Source organism: Phyllostomus hastatus, unplaced genomic scaffold, assembly GCF_019186645.2.
Source record: "Phyllostomus hastatus isolate PE091 unplaced genomic scaffold, TTU_PhHast_1.1 phas_scaffold_501, whole genome shotgun sequence".
Taxonomy (NCBI): Eukaryota; Metazoa; Chordata; class Mammalia; order Chiroptera; family Phyllostomidae; genus Phyllostomus; species Phyllostomus hastatus.
In genome coordinates this window covers 32,763,050-32,778,418 of record NW_025334033.1, presented here as the reverse complement: position 1 = coordinate 32,778,418, position 15,369 = coordinate 32,763,050, and the positions used below count along the sequence as shown (strand labels likewise).

Below are 15,369 nucleotides of genomic sequence, written 5' to 3'. Positions count from 1 at the left end.
CAGATGGATTTGTTCAGCCCAACATCTTAAACCACAAGTACTTTGAAACACTCTTTTCAGTTGGCTTCAGTGACACTGTCTCCCGAGTGACCTCTTAGTTCACATGATGTTCAACCCCAGTCCCCTGCTGGTCCCTCCAAGTTTCTAGGCCTCTGAACTTCGACCTCCTCCTCTCCTGTGCTCACTTTGCAAGTGGCTTCACCTGTGCGGGGGCTCTAAGTGCCATCAGGAGGCTTATGCTTTCCACATTTATATTTCTTTTTTTTTTTAGATTTTTATTTATTTATTTTTAGGGAGAGAAGGGAGAGGGGGGGAGAGAGAGAGAGAGAGAGAGAGAGAGAGAGAGAGAGAGAGAGAAACATCAATGTGCGGTTGCTGGGGGTTATGGCCTGCAACCCAGGAATGTACCCTGGCTGGGAATCGAACCTGGGATACTTTGGTTCCCAGCCCGTGCTCCATCCACTGAGCTATGCCAGCCAGGGCTCCACATTTATATTTCCAGCCAGGCCTCCCTTCTGCACTCAGAACTGCATGCTTAGATTCTCCAAAGTATCTCGGAGTATCCACCCTCCTTTCCCCACAAGCCAAACCCCATCCCATTCCCTGCCCCAGCATTCTTTTCAGTAAAAGGTCCAACACGAACCAGCTACTCAAACTAACCCTGTGGTCAGCCTTGTTTTCTCTTTTTCTCCCATCCAATCCCTCAGAAAATCCTGAAGACTCTATTTTTAAAATATAGCCTAAATCTGGCCACATCTTATCATTTAACCACTGAGTCTGAAGTAGTGAAGCAGAGGAGCTTTCTGGAACACTCTGTATAAGACAGCACCCCTTCCAGCACAGCTACCTCCTACGTGTGTGTACATCTGTTTCCAGTCCGACACCACAGAACAGATTCTACTTTGCTCCCTTTCTGTATTTATAACTCCCTTCTTCTGCAGTGAAGAACCTGGCTCCTATCATCAGCAGCTAAAAAGAATCTCAGAGGTAGAGTCCGAGGCACTGGCATTTCAGAGAGGAAATGGAGCGATAAAGAAGTGAAGTGAGTGGCAAGCCCAAGACAACACTAGGGAGTGTGCACAGAGTTCTCACGTTTGGGAATTGTGGAAGAAGTGTGCTCAGCCTTAGAGGAGCATTGATGATGTTCTGTTCTAATTTAATTTAAATGATCTTTTTAAATCATTCCTCTTGGGAAATGTTCTTAGAGACTAAATTTGCCTGGGATTGATAACCTTACTTTAATAGTTAATTCATTAAATAATCAAAATATATTCCCTTTTTCTGGACAGAAAGTGGAGGCTGGGGAAAAGCATTTCCCCTGAAATGTTCCCTTCTTAGTTGTCTTTTCCTAGACAGGCGAGATTTTCTAGCGTCTGTGCCTCTCTGCCACTGGAATAAGGAAGAGAATTTGGAGGGGAGCTGCCAGAACCCCACGGCCCTGGTGCTGGTGAAGGAATGCTCCAGCTTGTCTTCCGGGAAGTGGCCCCTCTCATGTTGCCCCCTTGTCCAAGCAGCCTCTTATCTACTTGAAAGGATTTCCTAAACATCTGGTCTGTGACCGCAGTGACCTTGCAGCCCCTCCCAGAGACTGGAAGTGACTTTTTTTGGTCACTTGAACACAACTACTCAGGAGTTTCCTCCCTGCCTTACTTCTTAGTTCTGGCTGAGGACCACAACAGCATTGTTTAACGTTTGATTTGTAAAAACACTAGGTCCAGCTGGTGGGTGGGAGTGTCTGAAAATAAATGTACACTTCCTGTGGCCCCTCTCACTCACTGCCTAATTAAAAAAAAGAAAATCTCCCCCAGGAGGGATTTTTTTTCTAATTCACACAAAGGACCCGCTGGGGCTACTGGTTGCCTGGTCATATATAAGCTCCAAGTCAGAGATGTGCTGGGAACAGTGGCATCAAGTTTAGATGCTGTGAAAGAAGACAGGCAGAAAGATGAGAGGGCGGTGCAGCTAGCTGGCAGGGAAGAGCAGTGTGGGGGACAGACCAGGCTGCCTACGTGGGTTTTTAATTATGGTTAACTTCTGTAACGTGGTGTAGAATGTAAACGTCTTCCCTGTCTTCAGCAAAATCTTCATTACCTTAAAAAAAAATCCTGCCGAGGGAGCCTGGAGGAACCATGTGCCCACACAGAAGATGAGTTTTGCTACAAGGCCATGAGTTTGGGGCAACTTGAAAAAACAAACAGCGTATTTTATGCTGTATGTTAACTAACTTTCCACCAACAAAAAGCTGCTTCTAGAAGTGGAGCTCAAGTGACCAGGCAGGTTCCCAGTAGTGTCACAGATATTTGAGACCGCTCGTCATAAATACTTGCCAAAACCCCTGTGGGTGTCCATGGTCCCTCCCTGTGGAAGCAGATCTTTGCCTGCTGCCACTGGAGCTCGGCAGTGTGCCCGTCACGGGTTCCTTACACTCGGATGTAGGGAATGACGTTTCGATGAGTTCGATGACTGTATGTGTCACCCTGGACTTTTCACTATTTAAGCCTGTGTTCATGCTGCTTCTTCATTTTCACTAGGGTGCCGGAACATCTCGTGAAGAGCATCACTTGGCAGACTTTGCAAGCTGTAAATTTTTGCCATAGACACAATGTAAGTCTCATGATTTCCCTTGAAAAAATCAGAAGGCTGCCCATAAGCTGAGGTGGAGCCTTTGTTCAAAGTGTATGTTGTGCTTTTGTGGACAGAATTTTTCACCCAAATCTTCTTAAGCCTGGTTGGGGTATGTAGAGGCTAAAAATGCCAACCTGACTATTCCTCCTTGTTCAGGTGACATAAAGAATGCATTTTTAGCCCTGGCTGGCGTAGCTCAGTGGATTGAGCGCGGGCTGGGAACTAAAGTGTCCCAGGTTCGATTCCCAGCCAGGGTACATTCCAGGGTTGCAGGCCATAACCCCCAGCAACCGCACATTGATGTTTCTCTCCTCTCTCTCTCCCTCTCTCTCTCTCTCTCTGCCCCCCTTCCCTCCCTAAAAATGGATGAATAAAATCTTTAAAAAAAAAAAAAAGAATGCATTTTTATGATTTTTCAGAAAGTAGTTACGCTGATCAGAAGCTACTCAGTTTTCAGATGGCATCCCATTCACTTAGAGTTTGTGTGGGTCTGCTACCTTCCCAAGGCTCTGAAATTGGGGAGGGGAACCCCACATCACTCGTGCCTGTTCAGAGGCAGTAGGTGGAGTTCCAGGCACGATGCCTCAGTGCTAGTGTCTGCTTTGCTGAGATATGAATGCCAGGTCTGGAACGAACCAGCCCAGCGGGAAGCCTATGACACTCCCAGCCACTGTAAGGCCTGGCAGAGGCAGTGGACCAGCTGCTGTGACTTCACAGATGCTGGGGAGCCTGTTGTCCCCTCCTGTAGAACACTGCCCACTCCCTGCACACAGCAGCCAAGTCCCAACGTTAGAGCTTCATTGTGGCCACGAGGGTCCTCTGACTGCAATGGGCCTGAAAACTCATCTTGGAGCTCTTCCGAAATGATTTTTCCCAAAGCTGCCTTCCAGGAAGGAGAAAAAATGATAGTAGTCAGCACTTCTCCCTACTGAGTCTCCACCTTGCTGAAGGCTACAGTCCTTGTCAAAATGCATGTAGAGCAGGGGGCATGGACACTTTATACTGCTATTTACTACCAGTGAGAGTTAGCACTCTCCTGAGGGTAGGCATTAGGATGGGGGAGCCAGAGAGACTGCATTAAGGCTCTGGGGTGGGGAGGGATTGGGAGAAATAGAGACGCTAAAGACAAATGCACCACAGTTCCCTGAGGGGCCCCTGACTGCTCTGTTTGTGCTGATGGAGAAAGGGTGTGGCAACTTTTAAAGAATTCCCAGAACAGAATAGGAGCACATTCTTGCTTACAAGTCCTTCTGACCATCTGTCATCATATCTATGGGTGTGCCCATTTATAGTAATATGTGAAGCCAGTGGTAAAAGAGTAGAGATCTCAGGGCCATTAGTTGCTAAGAACCAGATAGATTGTAATGATATAATTCAGAAATTGTCTCCCAAATTATTTTCCAGAGGAATTAATACCCTTTGGGAACACTGACACTGATCTCTCACCCTGAAGGTCCCCTGGAGTGAGTGCTAGGCCAGACCCAAGAAGAACCTCTGTCCTCTTTCCAAATTCCGGAAAGTCAAGAATACCCCCAGGGCTTCAGCTGGGAGCCAAAGAGGGTCCCTCCTTGCGGGATCCCACATTCTCCTCCAGAGAGGAAAACGCTTGGAAGAAGGGAAGATTATTAGGAACCCTGAAAAATTATTTAAGCCAACCCTTTTTATATGATTGTTAATTAGGTTGTTGATTTGTTCTTTGCCAAGAAAATTATGTTATGAGAAAATCATGTGAGGATTCTTAAACATTCTTCTAACATCCCTTTGTTAAACAATGTCTGCTGTGGTTTGGAAAGCACAAGTGATTTGAGTCTAAACTATGGCGAGGATGTAGCTCTAAAACCCTTGATGTGTGTGGGACAGAGCTGACATCTAGCGACTCTCTCCAGAGGGTGAGCGCTACCTCCTCTTGTTTATCTTGTCAGGACAGATGTCAGAGCTGGAAGGGAGGTCTCTCGGCAAGTAAGCTCTTGGTCCCCGCCCTTCTCTTTCCAAGCTTATCTCAGCAGGCCCAGGGCTTGTCCTGTTTACCAGGCAGACTGTGTCCTGCTCTGTTAAACAACTGAGTGGTGAATCCTGCTTATGCACCAGCTTGCAGCTCCAGCAGTCACGGTGCAGGCCGCGTCCAGAACCTTTCAACGTTTCCCTTTCACCTAGCGTTGCCAGACTAAATACGTGCCAAATACCACATGAGGCATACTTACACCAAAAAATTGTTTAACTAAAATGTAAATTTACTTGGGTTTCCTTGTTTGTATTTTGGGCCCTTCAGGAATTTGGAATGATTGAGGCTATGATAGGTAGGGTACTAGATTTATTTCATGCTGCTGTTTCGCAAGTTTTGGTACTTTGCAGCTTTTTATCCAAAAGGCCAGTGAGAGGGTCAAACAATTTCTCAATTATTTGCTAATTATTCATGTGTTTTATTTACCCTGTATATTATAGTTGCTCTTTAATAATCTATTTTGGCTCTGTGTTTGTGACTAGTGCATACATAGAGATGTGAAGCCGGAAAATATCCTTATCACCAAACATTCAGTGATTAAGCTTTGTGACTTTGGATTCGCTCGGCTTTTGAGTGAGTATTCATGTTTCTCTTAAGTATAAAAGATGAAAAATTCTTTATATAATGAAAGATCTAAGTGCTATAGAAAGCTAGTTCTTGTATATTTAGGGCCTAAGCTTGTAGTTACTGAAAACATGTAGACACATACAGTGGTTTAAAAATGTATGTTATATATAAAGTATACCACAGTGAAGTGGTTATTAAAAAATATGTTACCCTCCTGGTTTCTACCATCTTTTGTACTATTTTAGAAAAGCGGTTTTCATTTGTGGCTGCAGATTAAAATTGCATGGGGAACTACAACTATAAAAACTATACTGATCACCCCCCACCCCTCCACCCAGGGACTGTGGTTTAATTGTACTAGGGTGGGGCCCAGCTTCAGTACTTGAAAAATTCTGTCTTCTAAGTGATTTCAATGTACAAGTTGTACTGAGAACCACTGACTTAGAAAAGCCACATATGGGGCACAAACTAGATAGATGTCTTAGGTCTTTCCCCTCCTGGTTTTGATCCCACGCTTCCACTGCTCTCTCTCTGTTTCCCACGTCCCATCACTGGCCAGCTGGACCGAGTGACTACTACACAGACTACGTGGCTACCCGGTGGTACCGGTCCCCGGAGCTGTTGGTGGGGGACATGCAGTATGGCCCTCCAGTAGATGTTTGGGCAATCGGCTGTGTGTTTGCTGAGCTGCTGTCAGGGGTGCCTCTGTGGCCAGGCAAATCTGATGTGGATCAGCTTTACCTGATCAGAAAAACCTTGGGTAAGTGGGGTCTCTGTCCTGCCTTTTGGGGAACTGGATAGTGTTACCCATGTCAGTGCAGAGCAGAGCCAAGTTCCTAATCTCACCTAATGCCCTTTATAGTTGCGAGGCTGGGGGGGCACTCTAAAAAAAAAATGACTCCATTAACGGTGTCCACATTTGTTTTAATAAAAAGAATCCACAACTTTAAGTACGCATTAATTGTCCAAAAAGACAGATTCTCTCTTTGAAATAGTTTGGATCAAGTTAAACTCTGAATAATGATCATAGCAACAATACAAACATACATTTCTACAAGGGCTTAGCAGTTTAGAGGATGCTGGTGTATTTTATTTCATTTACCATGATGTGGTAATTCATTTGTTGGTTGTCCTTGACTCCAGCCTGCCAGGCTAATTTGGATTATTCCGACCCTGCAGAGAAAAATTCTCACCCTTCTACACGGCAGGAAGAAAGTGTAGTCTTGCTTTCTCACCCCAGAGCCACTTCCCTTCTATCTCCTCTTGGGGTGGGGGGGCAGAGGGGAGGAGGAGAGGGAGAAGGAGAAGGACAGGTGAAAAGACCCATAAGCAGTGACTGTCCTTTTCAAAGGTGAGGGAATTTAGCTACTCCCCTGAGCACCCCAAATTAAAGAGAACTCATCCTCTTGTAAACACTTGTGGCCCTTGCTGTCACCACATCTTTTACTGTCCTCCCAAATTTACTGTTAGCTGCCTGAGGGTGGGATCATGACTATTTCTACATGTCTTCCACCAGTGTCTGCACATAGGAGGTAGTAAATATTTGCTGATGGCTTTTGTTGAGTGACAAGTAAGAGACCTGGGAACCTTTCCAGGGGCACTGAGCCTTCCTTTGCTAAAATCCTCTGGTGATTTTAGGACACCCTCTCCATGTCCCCCAACTCCAATGGAAGAAGGTTATTCAGATACAGGTACAGTTCTCACGTTGAAGTTCACGAGGTCTGGGGTAAGATATCAGAGAGTATATTCTGGCTGCTTGTCCAAAATGGGGTGGGATAGCAGCTTTGTGATTTGAGTGACAGGTAAATTTCCAAACCAAACTTGTAAAAGTAGACAACTGGATACCCTGGGGTAAGAACTCCAGCCTAGTCCAACAGCAGCATTCCTGGGAGCCTGGCGTGGTGGTGTTTGCTGTTCACTCTGCCCTGGGAAGTGGGCCTGGGCGTGCCTTAGGGATGCCCGTTTCTGAGTACCCCCTTGTATTCTCTGAGCAAAATTCCTCTTCAAGTGTACTACCCCTAGAATTTTACGTGAGGGCAATTTTAGCTGTTTTGGTTGAAATGTGGGCAGAGTGAGCCGCACATAATCCCCAGAATACAGAAATGCTCCTTTTGTTTTGTTGCTTCACATTGTAAGTACTTTTAAATAGTAGGTAAAACGGGATTTTTCAGGTGGTCGCTACCTGGTGAAACAAGGAAAGGTAGTTCCAGGCTAGAAATGGGTTCCTTCTAGCTAGATTTCCCATGATTCCCCTTCCCGCCTCTCGCCTTCTCTCTCCCTTCCTCCTCCCTCCCTCCTTCCCCTCCCCTCCCCTCTCCTTCCCTTTTCCTTCTTTCCTTCCTGCCTGCCTGCCTGCCTTTTTTTCCTTCCTTAAATATTTTTTGAGTGCTTGTTATGTGTCAGGCACTGTGCTAACCTGAGGCCAACCCATCTTTTTGTCTTAACCCATCAAGATTCATTCAGTTAACATGATTTTGATTGTAGTTATTGCACTTTTGCTATTAAAAAAGGGGGGTTATTTGATTTGTGTGAGTGTACTTCTGAGCTGTTCGGTTTGGATTACTTAAATACACTCTGAGCCTTGAGGGGCAAGAACCTCACAGCCCTCTGTTTCTGTGCATGCCTCCTGTGTGCCTAACAGTGCTTTCCACACCACAGGCCTCAGTACAGGTTGCTGAGGCTGCCTCAATGCCTTTCCCTCTGATTGGGACGGCAGACTGTAGCCTTCGTAGGTGTAGGCACAGACGGACACTGAACCAGCAGAAGGGAAACCACAGATTAGTACTTGCTAACCCATCTCATTTTACTTCTTCTTTCTTCTGTCCAAAGGGGATCTCATTCCTAGGCACCAGCAAGTGTTCAGCACCAATCAGTACTTCAGTGGGGTGAAAATTCCAGATCCTGAAGATAAGGTGAGTGACCCATTTTGGAAGGAATTCTGCATGTGAGGGTTACCAGGGTGTTTAAATGGTGATCATTCCATTTACATGGGGAGTTGCAGGCTAACTAGGTTTTGGTAGTTACTTTCCTGAGCCCCATGATCCAGTCTGCCCTGGAAGGTCAGTCTAGGAATGGAAATAAACTGGGGCTCAGGCAAGTGAGTAACTACCAAAACCTAGTTAGCAGAGGTTAGTGAGCATGGTGGACAGGAATGCAGAGTGCCTGCCCTGACCTCACCTGTCCTTCATCATTTTCAGCAGTTGAAGCGCAGAGCCAGTCAGCTTTAGACAATGACTCATCCAGGAAAATCCAGCATTGCCCAAATCCCCTGCTCTAGTGAGCTGTCACTCCCTGGACCATGGTGGGAAATGGTGATGAACTTGCGTGGCCAGCCTCACTCTGGTGCCTATCCTCTGTGGCCAGTGTGGGGAACATACTCATTTAAAAAAAACAACTGAAAAATTAAAAATATACATACCCTGCCCTGGCTGGGCTGGCTCAGTGGGTTGAGTGCCGGCTTGTGAACCAAAGGGTACCAGGTTCAATTCCTAGTCGGGGCACATGTCTGGGTTGTGGGTCAGGTGCCCCCGAGTAGGGGATGCATGAGAGGCAACTACACATCAATGTTTCTCTCCCTCTCTTCCCTTCCTTCCTTTCCTTCTCTAAAAATAAATAAACAAAATCTTAAAAATATATATGTATACCCTTAGTCTACTTTCAAGAATTTATTCTAGCCCTGGCTGGCATAGCTCAGTGGATTGAGCGCAGGCTGTGAATCAAAGTGTCTCAGGTCGATTCCCAATCAGGGTACATGCCTGGGTTGCAGGCCATGACCCCCAGCAACTGCACATTGATGTTTCTCTCTCTCTCTCTCTCTGTCTCCCTCCCTTCCCTCTCTAAAAAAAAAATAAATAAATAAAATATTTAAAAAAAAGAATTCTAATGAAAGGCATAAAGGTGTAACATTCTTTAATAGAAATCATTTCCCTTTGTGCCCCGTCAGTAGAGGATTAAATAACTTATGGTCTAGCCTTACAATAGAAATACCATGTAGCCAGTAAAATAGATTTTTATGTATCCATCTGAAAAAAGTTCACAACATATTGCTAAATGAAAAAATACTTATAAAACAGTATATATAATTTGACATAATTTTAACAACTATTTACTACACAATATATATATATATAAATATATATATGTATAAAATAATATGACAACCTTTGAAAAATCATGATAAAGCTTTTACATTTGTGAAACAAGTGGCCACAAGATAAATACAAAAATGTTAACAGAGTATATCTCTCATGGTGGGGTCATATTTTTCTTTATGGTTTTTGAATATTTTTTATGTCTTCTAATGGACCTGTATAATAATCAAAAACATTTCAGAGCACAATTAAGATTTATGAAATCCTTTGTTTCTACTGTCTAAGAGAAGTATTCCATATGGGAACTAACCCTCCCATTGCTCAGTTTCCACGTGGAGGTTCTGTCAAGCTCCATCTGAGCTGTCTGTTCCCTCAGCCCCTTGGTTTGTCTCACAGCAAACACTTCCTCTTCCCATTCCTGCAGCCACCAGCAAGGGGAAAAGTGGGGCGTGCTGGGAGCACGCTGGGACAGAGAGGCAGGAATGACACCTGGCATATGGGAGGTGACCCAGCTGGCTCCCTAGTGACCTGGACATCCCCAGTTCCACACTGAATATCCCTTAGGATTTCCTGTTTGCTTGTGTACCGGTGAAGCCTCAGAAACAACCCAGGTTTCATAAATGTAAAAGCTTTCCATGGTTTCCCAGAGGTTGTCCTGCAGGGGATTTCCTGTTGACAGAAACACAGGAAGCAGCAGTGGAAGGGATGTGCTGGTTCAACATTTGTGCCTGAGTCCCTCTGCTGGTCGGTAACCCTGCCGGAGGGAGGCCTGCTGGCTTCTGGGGCCGGGAAAACTGGCTAAGCAGGCAGAAAGGGCCATCGTATCCCAGGCACCGAGCTGAGACAGCAGAGCCCAGTGTCAGCAGTGTCGTGTCAATCCCCAGCCGTGCTCAGAGGCAGCACCCAGAAATGGCAAGAGGAATATTTGAGTGAGCGATTTTCAACTGTTTTCATCTCATGGCACACATAAACTCATTACTAAAATTCTGCAGCACACCAAAAAATGTGTTTTTTGCTGATCAGACAAAAAATAGGTTTATTTTGACTTATTCACACTGGATGTCTATTGTTGCATTGACTATTGTCGTTTTTTTAGTTGACATTCCAAGGGAAAAGAGGTCAATGACACTGACTAAACAGCTATTCCATGTTTTTAAAATTCTTGCAGCACACCAGTTAAAAATCACTGATTTGATCTACGGCCATGAGTGGTTAGGAGAGGGCCTGGTCTCAAGGGCTAATACAATCTGCTTTAGGATTTTTTTCCTCCTTGTGTATCACAAGGAATTCCAAAACTGAGGCTCTTGTCTCTTACTCTCATAAGAGATTAATAAGTACACATTTGGGAGTTGGTGGTCGTTGTCTGGCTCCCTGTTTAAATCACACAGCACCAGGGGTTCCGTTTCATTCGGCGAGCCTGGGCAGCCACTCCAGCCTCCAGCTCGCACACTGCCCTCTTCATACACTCAACACAGCCGGTTGTTCGTTTCACTCAGCTTGGCTGGCCCTTATTTTCTCAGCTCCCCTCTCCGATTAGCCTCTTTGTCAGTGGTGTATCTCACGAACTGGCTTGCCTGTTTGTCTGTCTGACATTGGGCGTTTCTTCCGCATCATCTTGTTTGTTATTTCTCATTGTCTCCAGCACGTAACTGGAACAAAATAGTCTTACATGGCCAAAGGGAGTTTTGAGGGATATCTGCTTGGGAGACACTTTAAACAGTAGGAAGATCAGGGAAACAGCAGGCTCTTGTGGGAGGAGACAACAGTGTTTATCTCAGAAAACCAAGAAGCATCTGTTCACATGGGTAACCAAAAAAAAAAAATCATCTTTTCCGAAGCTCCGTTTTTGTGAATGTCAATAAATGCAAAATTGGGCCCCTTTATATAAAAGCCAAAATTAGTGCCAAAAATTATTCCGAGGCATGACAAGTTATATAAATTGAGGCAGAAAAAAGGGAATAACAAATTGCTCAGTGAATTTGCTTGTTTGTTTTACTAGTGTTTTCTCATGATTTGCTACCTGCATCAGTTATTCAGGAAGTGAAGGGAGTGGTTTGGAAGATTTGGGAAATCCATCTGGAGGTGGGGAGAGAAGGAGCTTGTGAAACAAGCATAGGGAGGCTGCTGCAGGTGAGAGGTCTGGTGGGCAGAGGGTGGAGGAGGTGAGGCAGGTGCCAGGAAGATGCCGCTCTCACTCAAAAGAAGTGCAATCTGAAGTAACCTCATATTTGAATACATGCTGTAAGTAAAACCCCCTTTTCTTTCTTTCTTTTTTTTAACAGGAACCACTTGAATTAAAATTTCCAAACATTTCTTATCCTGCCCTGGGGCTCTTGAAGGTAAATCCGTGGCTTCTCCAGCAGCTGTTCTCATGGGGGAATCCACAGATTGAAAAGTTTTCCTTTCAGAATTCTTCCCCTTTGAAAAGTATAAATGTTTTCAGTTTTTAAAGTGGGTCACATTCTATTACAGTAAAAACATCTGCAAGTGTTTTTCACTTTAAATAAAGTTAACATTGTATTTGACTTCTAAATTTACACAAAATAGAAATTTCAGAGTAGTGGTGTTTGTTTTAAAAAAGGATCCTTTTCTTCAAAAAATGTTTAACCATGGGATTCTTTTAAAGAGTCAACTCCCTGGTATACTTGAAGAAGGTTTTGATTTTAAAATTTATATAAATATACATTTTCAAAATTATATAGATCTTATGTGAATGAGGTAATATTAAAATATTTACAAATTACTGTCAATGTCCCACCCATTTCAAAAAGTATTGACTACCTTTGCTGATGTATTTATAACATTTAAAAAGTAAGACAGTTCCTTGGGGTATGGGGTCATGAGAAGTAATCAATCCAGTATTAGCCCTATGGAAAGCTCCTGGCAAAGCAAAGAGTTAAGAATGGTGTAATATAAAGGGATGTATATTATGCCTCTCCTTCTATGCAGACACATGTATGCTTGTAATGCTTAGACTATTTCTGAAAGAATATACAAAAAAAATCTGATTTTAGAGGGGGAAATGGAAAGAGTGGTGGACTTTGCTGAATCTTGTATGCATTTTATTTTTACCACGTGTAGGTATTATTTTTTAAATTAAAAAAACCAACCTAGTTTTTACAAAATATATGCAAGGGACAGAATGGACTGAGTGGATAATTTAAGTTGTATCCTACTCCCTGGGGGCAGAGTAACAACTGCCTCAAGAAGAGAACAAGGTGGGGAAGATGATTTTTTGTTACTATTTCCAGAAACTATTGTGTGGTTACCCATTCTGGAATAATCATGGAAGGAACTAAAACCATGACTGGGTTTTTGTCCCTTCCTTTTCCCCCCACCTTGTTCTGAATTGATTATAAGTTTAATCTTACAAAGAAGAAAACATGACATTAATACATTAATATTATTTTTAAAAAGTGAGAAGATGGAATTCTCTCTTCTTTTAGGGCTGTCTTCACATGAATCCTGCTGAGAGACTGACGTGTGAACAGCTGTTGCAACACCCGTATTTTGACAGCATCAGAGAAAAAGGGGGTTTGGGCAAAGATCATGACAAGCCAACAAGGAAGGCCCTAAGACAGAATCGAAAGCACCTGCCTGGGGTAAGAATGGGGCACAGCTTTACAAAAGATTCCAAGGTTGCAGTTTCAAATGACCCCAGACCTGCCACCTAGTCTAGAGAGTGTGAATCTATACCGGTGGGGGCAACTGTGGCTTGCAGCTCCAGCACCTCGTTCCTGCCCCAGGACCCTGCTCACATGATTTACTAGCCAGGGCCCCAGAGACAGCTGCCTCCTAAGGCCTTTCCCCTTGAATTCTAAAGATGTTTTTGCCCTGCAGTTCCTGGGTGCCATGCAAGGGGCCAGGGTTTTGGGCATGTGTGAGCACAGGTCTTGCCCGAGTACCTGGAGTCACCCCAGCTGAGTGTGCTTTTTGTGCTTTGGAAAATGAAACCAGATTCATCCCAGCAGCTCTTTGTCATCTTGTTTACCTTCAGTATTAATTGACATTCCAGGTTTATTCCCCCAAGGAACTGTTTTCCACCCTGATCCTCTAATTGGCAGAGTTGGCTAGGGTAAATGCAGTGAGTGATGAGTGCCTTCAGCATTAGCAGCAGAACAGTACATTTAGCCAAAGAGTAACATCCAAACTGCATACTGGGAGCCTGTGAAGCATCATGATTCATGTAAAGTGGCAAAATGGCCTTACATTAAGTGTCTTGTCAAAAGCCAAAAGCTGTGATAATTTAGGATGGACCATAATTGGAACCACAAGTAAGATGAGCTGGCTGCTCCTGGTCACTTCTGAAACTGCCTAGATACCCCTTAAGCTTAAATTATCTTGCCTTAGACTTTCCCTCTGCAGCCTCCACTGCACAGCATGCTGAGTGGTATCTGGTGGTGTGTGTGAAGTTTGGAGGAGGGAAGAGGGTATACTGGCCATTAGGAGCAGGTGCCACATGAACTTCCGGGCCCTAAGATCAGTTTTGAAATTGAGAATGCTTTCCTCTTAATCTCTGTCATATATGACCCAGGTAGCAAAACAGGTTGGAAAAAGACTCCCCCTTCAGAGTTAGCCCTTATCTTGCTGTTTCTTTGTGATCAAGAGTAAAGGGTCTTGATGGAAATAGTTTTACTTGGAAGAATATGGGAATCCCACTAATTTGTGTATTGCTTGTAAGTACTGAAGGATTCAACTGTTTGATTTAAAAGTAATAAAAAAATAACTGCTTTTCAGATATCTATGGCCATATAGTACAATAAAAAAGTATAGATGTGTGTTCTCCTTGTTTTTACATGACATTTACAACAAATTCAAACATTTCCTAGCAGCATGAAGGAATCGGTTTTGTCTTTTTAACTAAGGAGTAAGTGGGCGAATTGCCTAAGTGCTCCGGACACCAGTTTTCTTTGCTGTAAACAAGGCATTGGCTTAAATGATTCTGTGAATATATGCTTTTTCCCAATAATGTTGACACACAGATTTTGCCTTTTTTATATTCCCTACATTTTCTTCAATGTTCATGTGTTTCTTCTTAATGTGAGGTAAACCTCTAAAAGGAAAAGCAGAGACCAAATTTAAACATTTTGTCTTCTCTCACATTCTGGATTCTGTGCAGAAAAAGTATTTCTGTGCTGAAAATTTTACTTAATTATCTTTTGTGATATGTTACCAATGATGAAAAAAATGCATGACATTTAACCCAATTCTGTGCTTTGTATTTTCAGTTGCAGTACCTACCTCAGCTGACTAACAGCAGCATCCTTCCAGCTTTGGATAATAAGAAATACAGCTACAATGCCAAGAAACTTAACTACCATTTTCCAAACATTTAAGGAGCTTGGAGATGGATGATAAAAGAACTGATTGATAACTCAAAAAAAACCCCGCCCCTAATACATTTGACTGACAGCCATCCAAATGTTGAGAAAACATAAATAACTAACGAGGGGAGACCACTTGGCAAGATAGGAAGGGAACTTCCAGATCTTGCCAAGAAGCAGTCTTCCATGCTTGGTGATGCTGTCCGGAACAGAAGGGGAAAACTTACTTGGTTTTCCACTAGGGTTTTTGTTGTATCTAAGTAGCTGAACTTATGGACAGATATAGAAATGGTATCTACTGCCCATCATTCCAGCAAAACGAGAGATGTAAAAAATATTTATGCTTCCTTTGTACCATAGACAACAGTGAGAAATGGATCACAAAATGCCCATATATATTTCCGTAGGTCTCTGTTCCCTTGAGTCCTATCTTTTGTCTTTTCAGATTGTTTCAACATGTTTAAGGGATGTTTTAGTTCTTGTAATCAAAATATTTAAAATTCCATTTCCTGTCTGTTCTATCTCTTGGTTTTTAAATTTTAAAACATTTTTGGAATTTTTAAGTTATTCAAAATACTTAAAATCATATATTATCATCAAGGCTCACATGTGCTTATGTATTTAATGATATGTTTATAGACATTTCTCACATATACTTTTGTCTTTACCTTTAGTAAAGGATGCATCTTAGTCATTTTTGCAGGTAAGACGGATTACTATACTCCATCTACATTTGTTCACTCAATTCCCCTTGAAAACA

The 15,369-nt window shown here is 43.3% G+C and overlaps 1 protein-coding gene across 4 annotated transcripts in view; it reads left to right on the top strand.

The window, feature by feature from the left end:
- The window catches only part of CDKL1 (cyclin dependent kinase like 1), a 43,185-nt gene extending 28,062 nt beyond the window's left edge, over positions 1–15,123 (top strand). For all 4 annotated transcript variants that reach the window (XM_045823742.1, XM_045823744.1, XM_045823743.1 and 1 more), the window contains exons 4-10: positions 2,532–2,604; positions 5,110–5,200; positions 5,754–5,954; positions 8,024–8,106; positions 11,568–11,624; positions 12,732–12,887; positions 14,514–15,123. In XM_045823742.1, coding sequence (XP_045679698.1) covers positions 2,532–2,604; positions 5,110–5,200; positions 5,754–5,954; positions 8,024–8,106; positions 11,568–11,624; positions 12,732–12,887; positions 14,514–14,621 — 769 coding nt within the window. In that variant the 3' untranslated portion in view covers positions 14,622–15,123. The remainder of the gene's footprint in view (positions 1–2,531; positions 2,605–5,109; positions 5,201–5,753; positions 5,955–8,023; positions 8,107–11,567; positions 11,625–12,731; positions 12,888–14,513) is intronic.
- Positions 15,124–15,369: the final 246 nt, after the last annotated feature.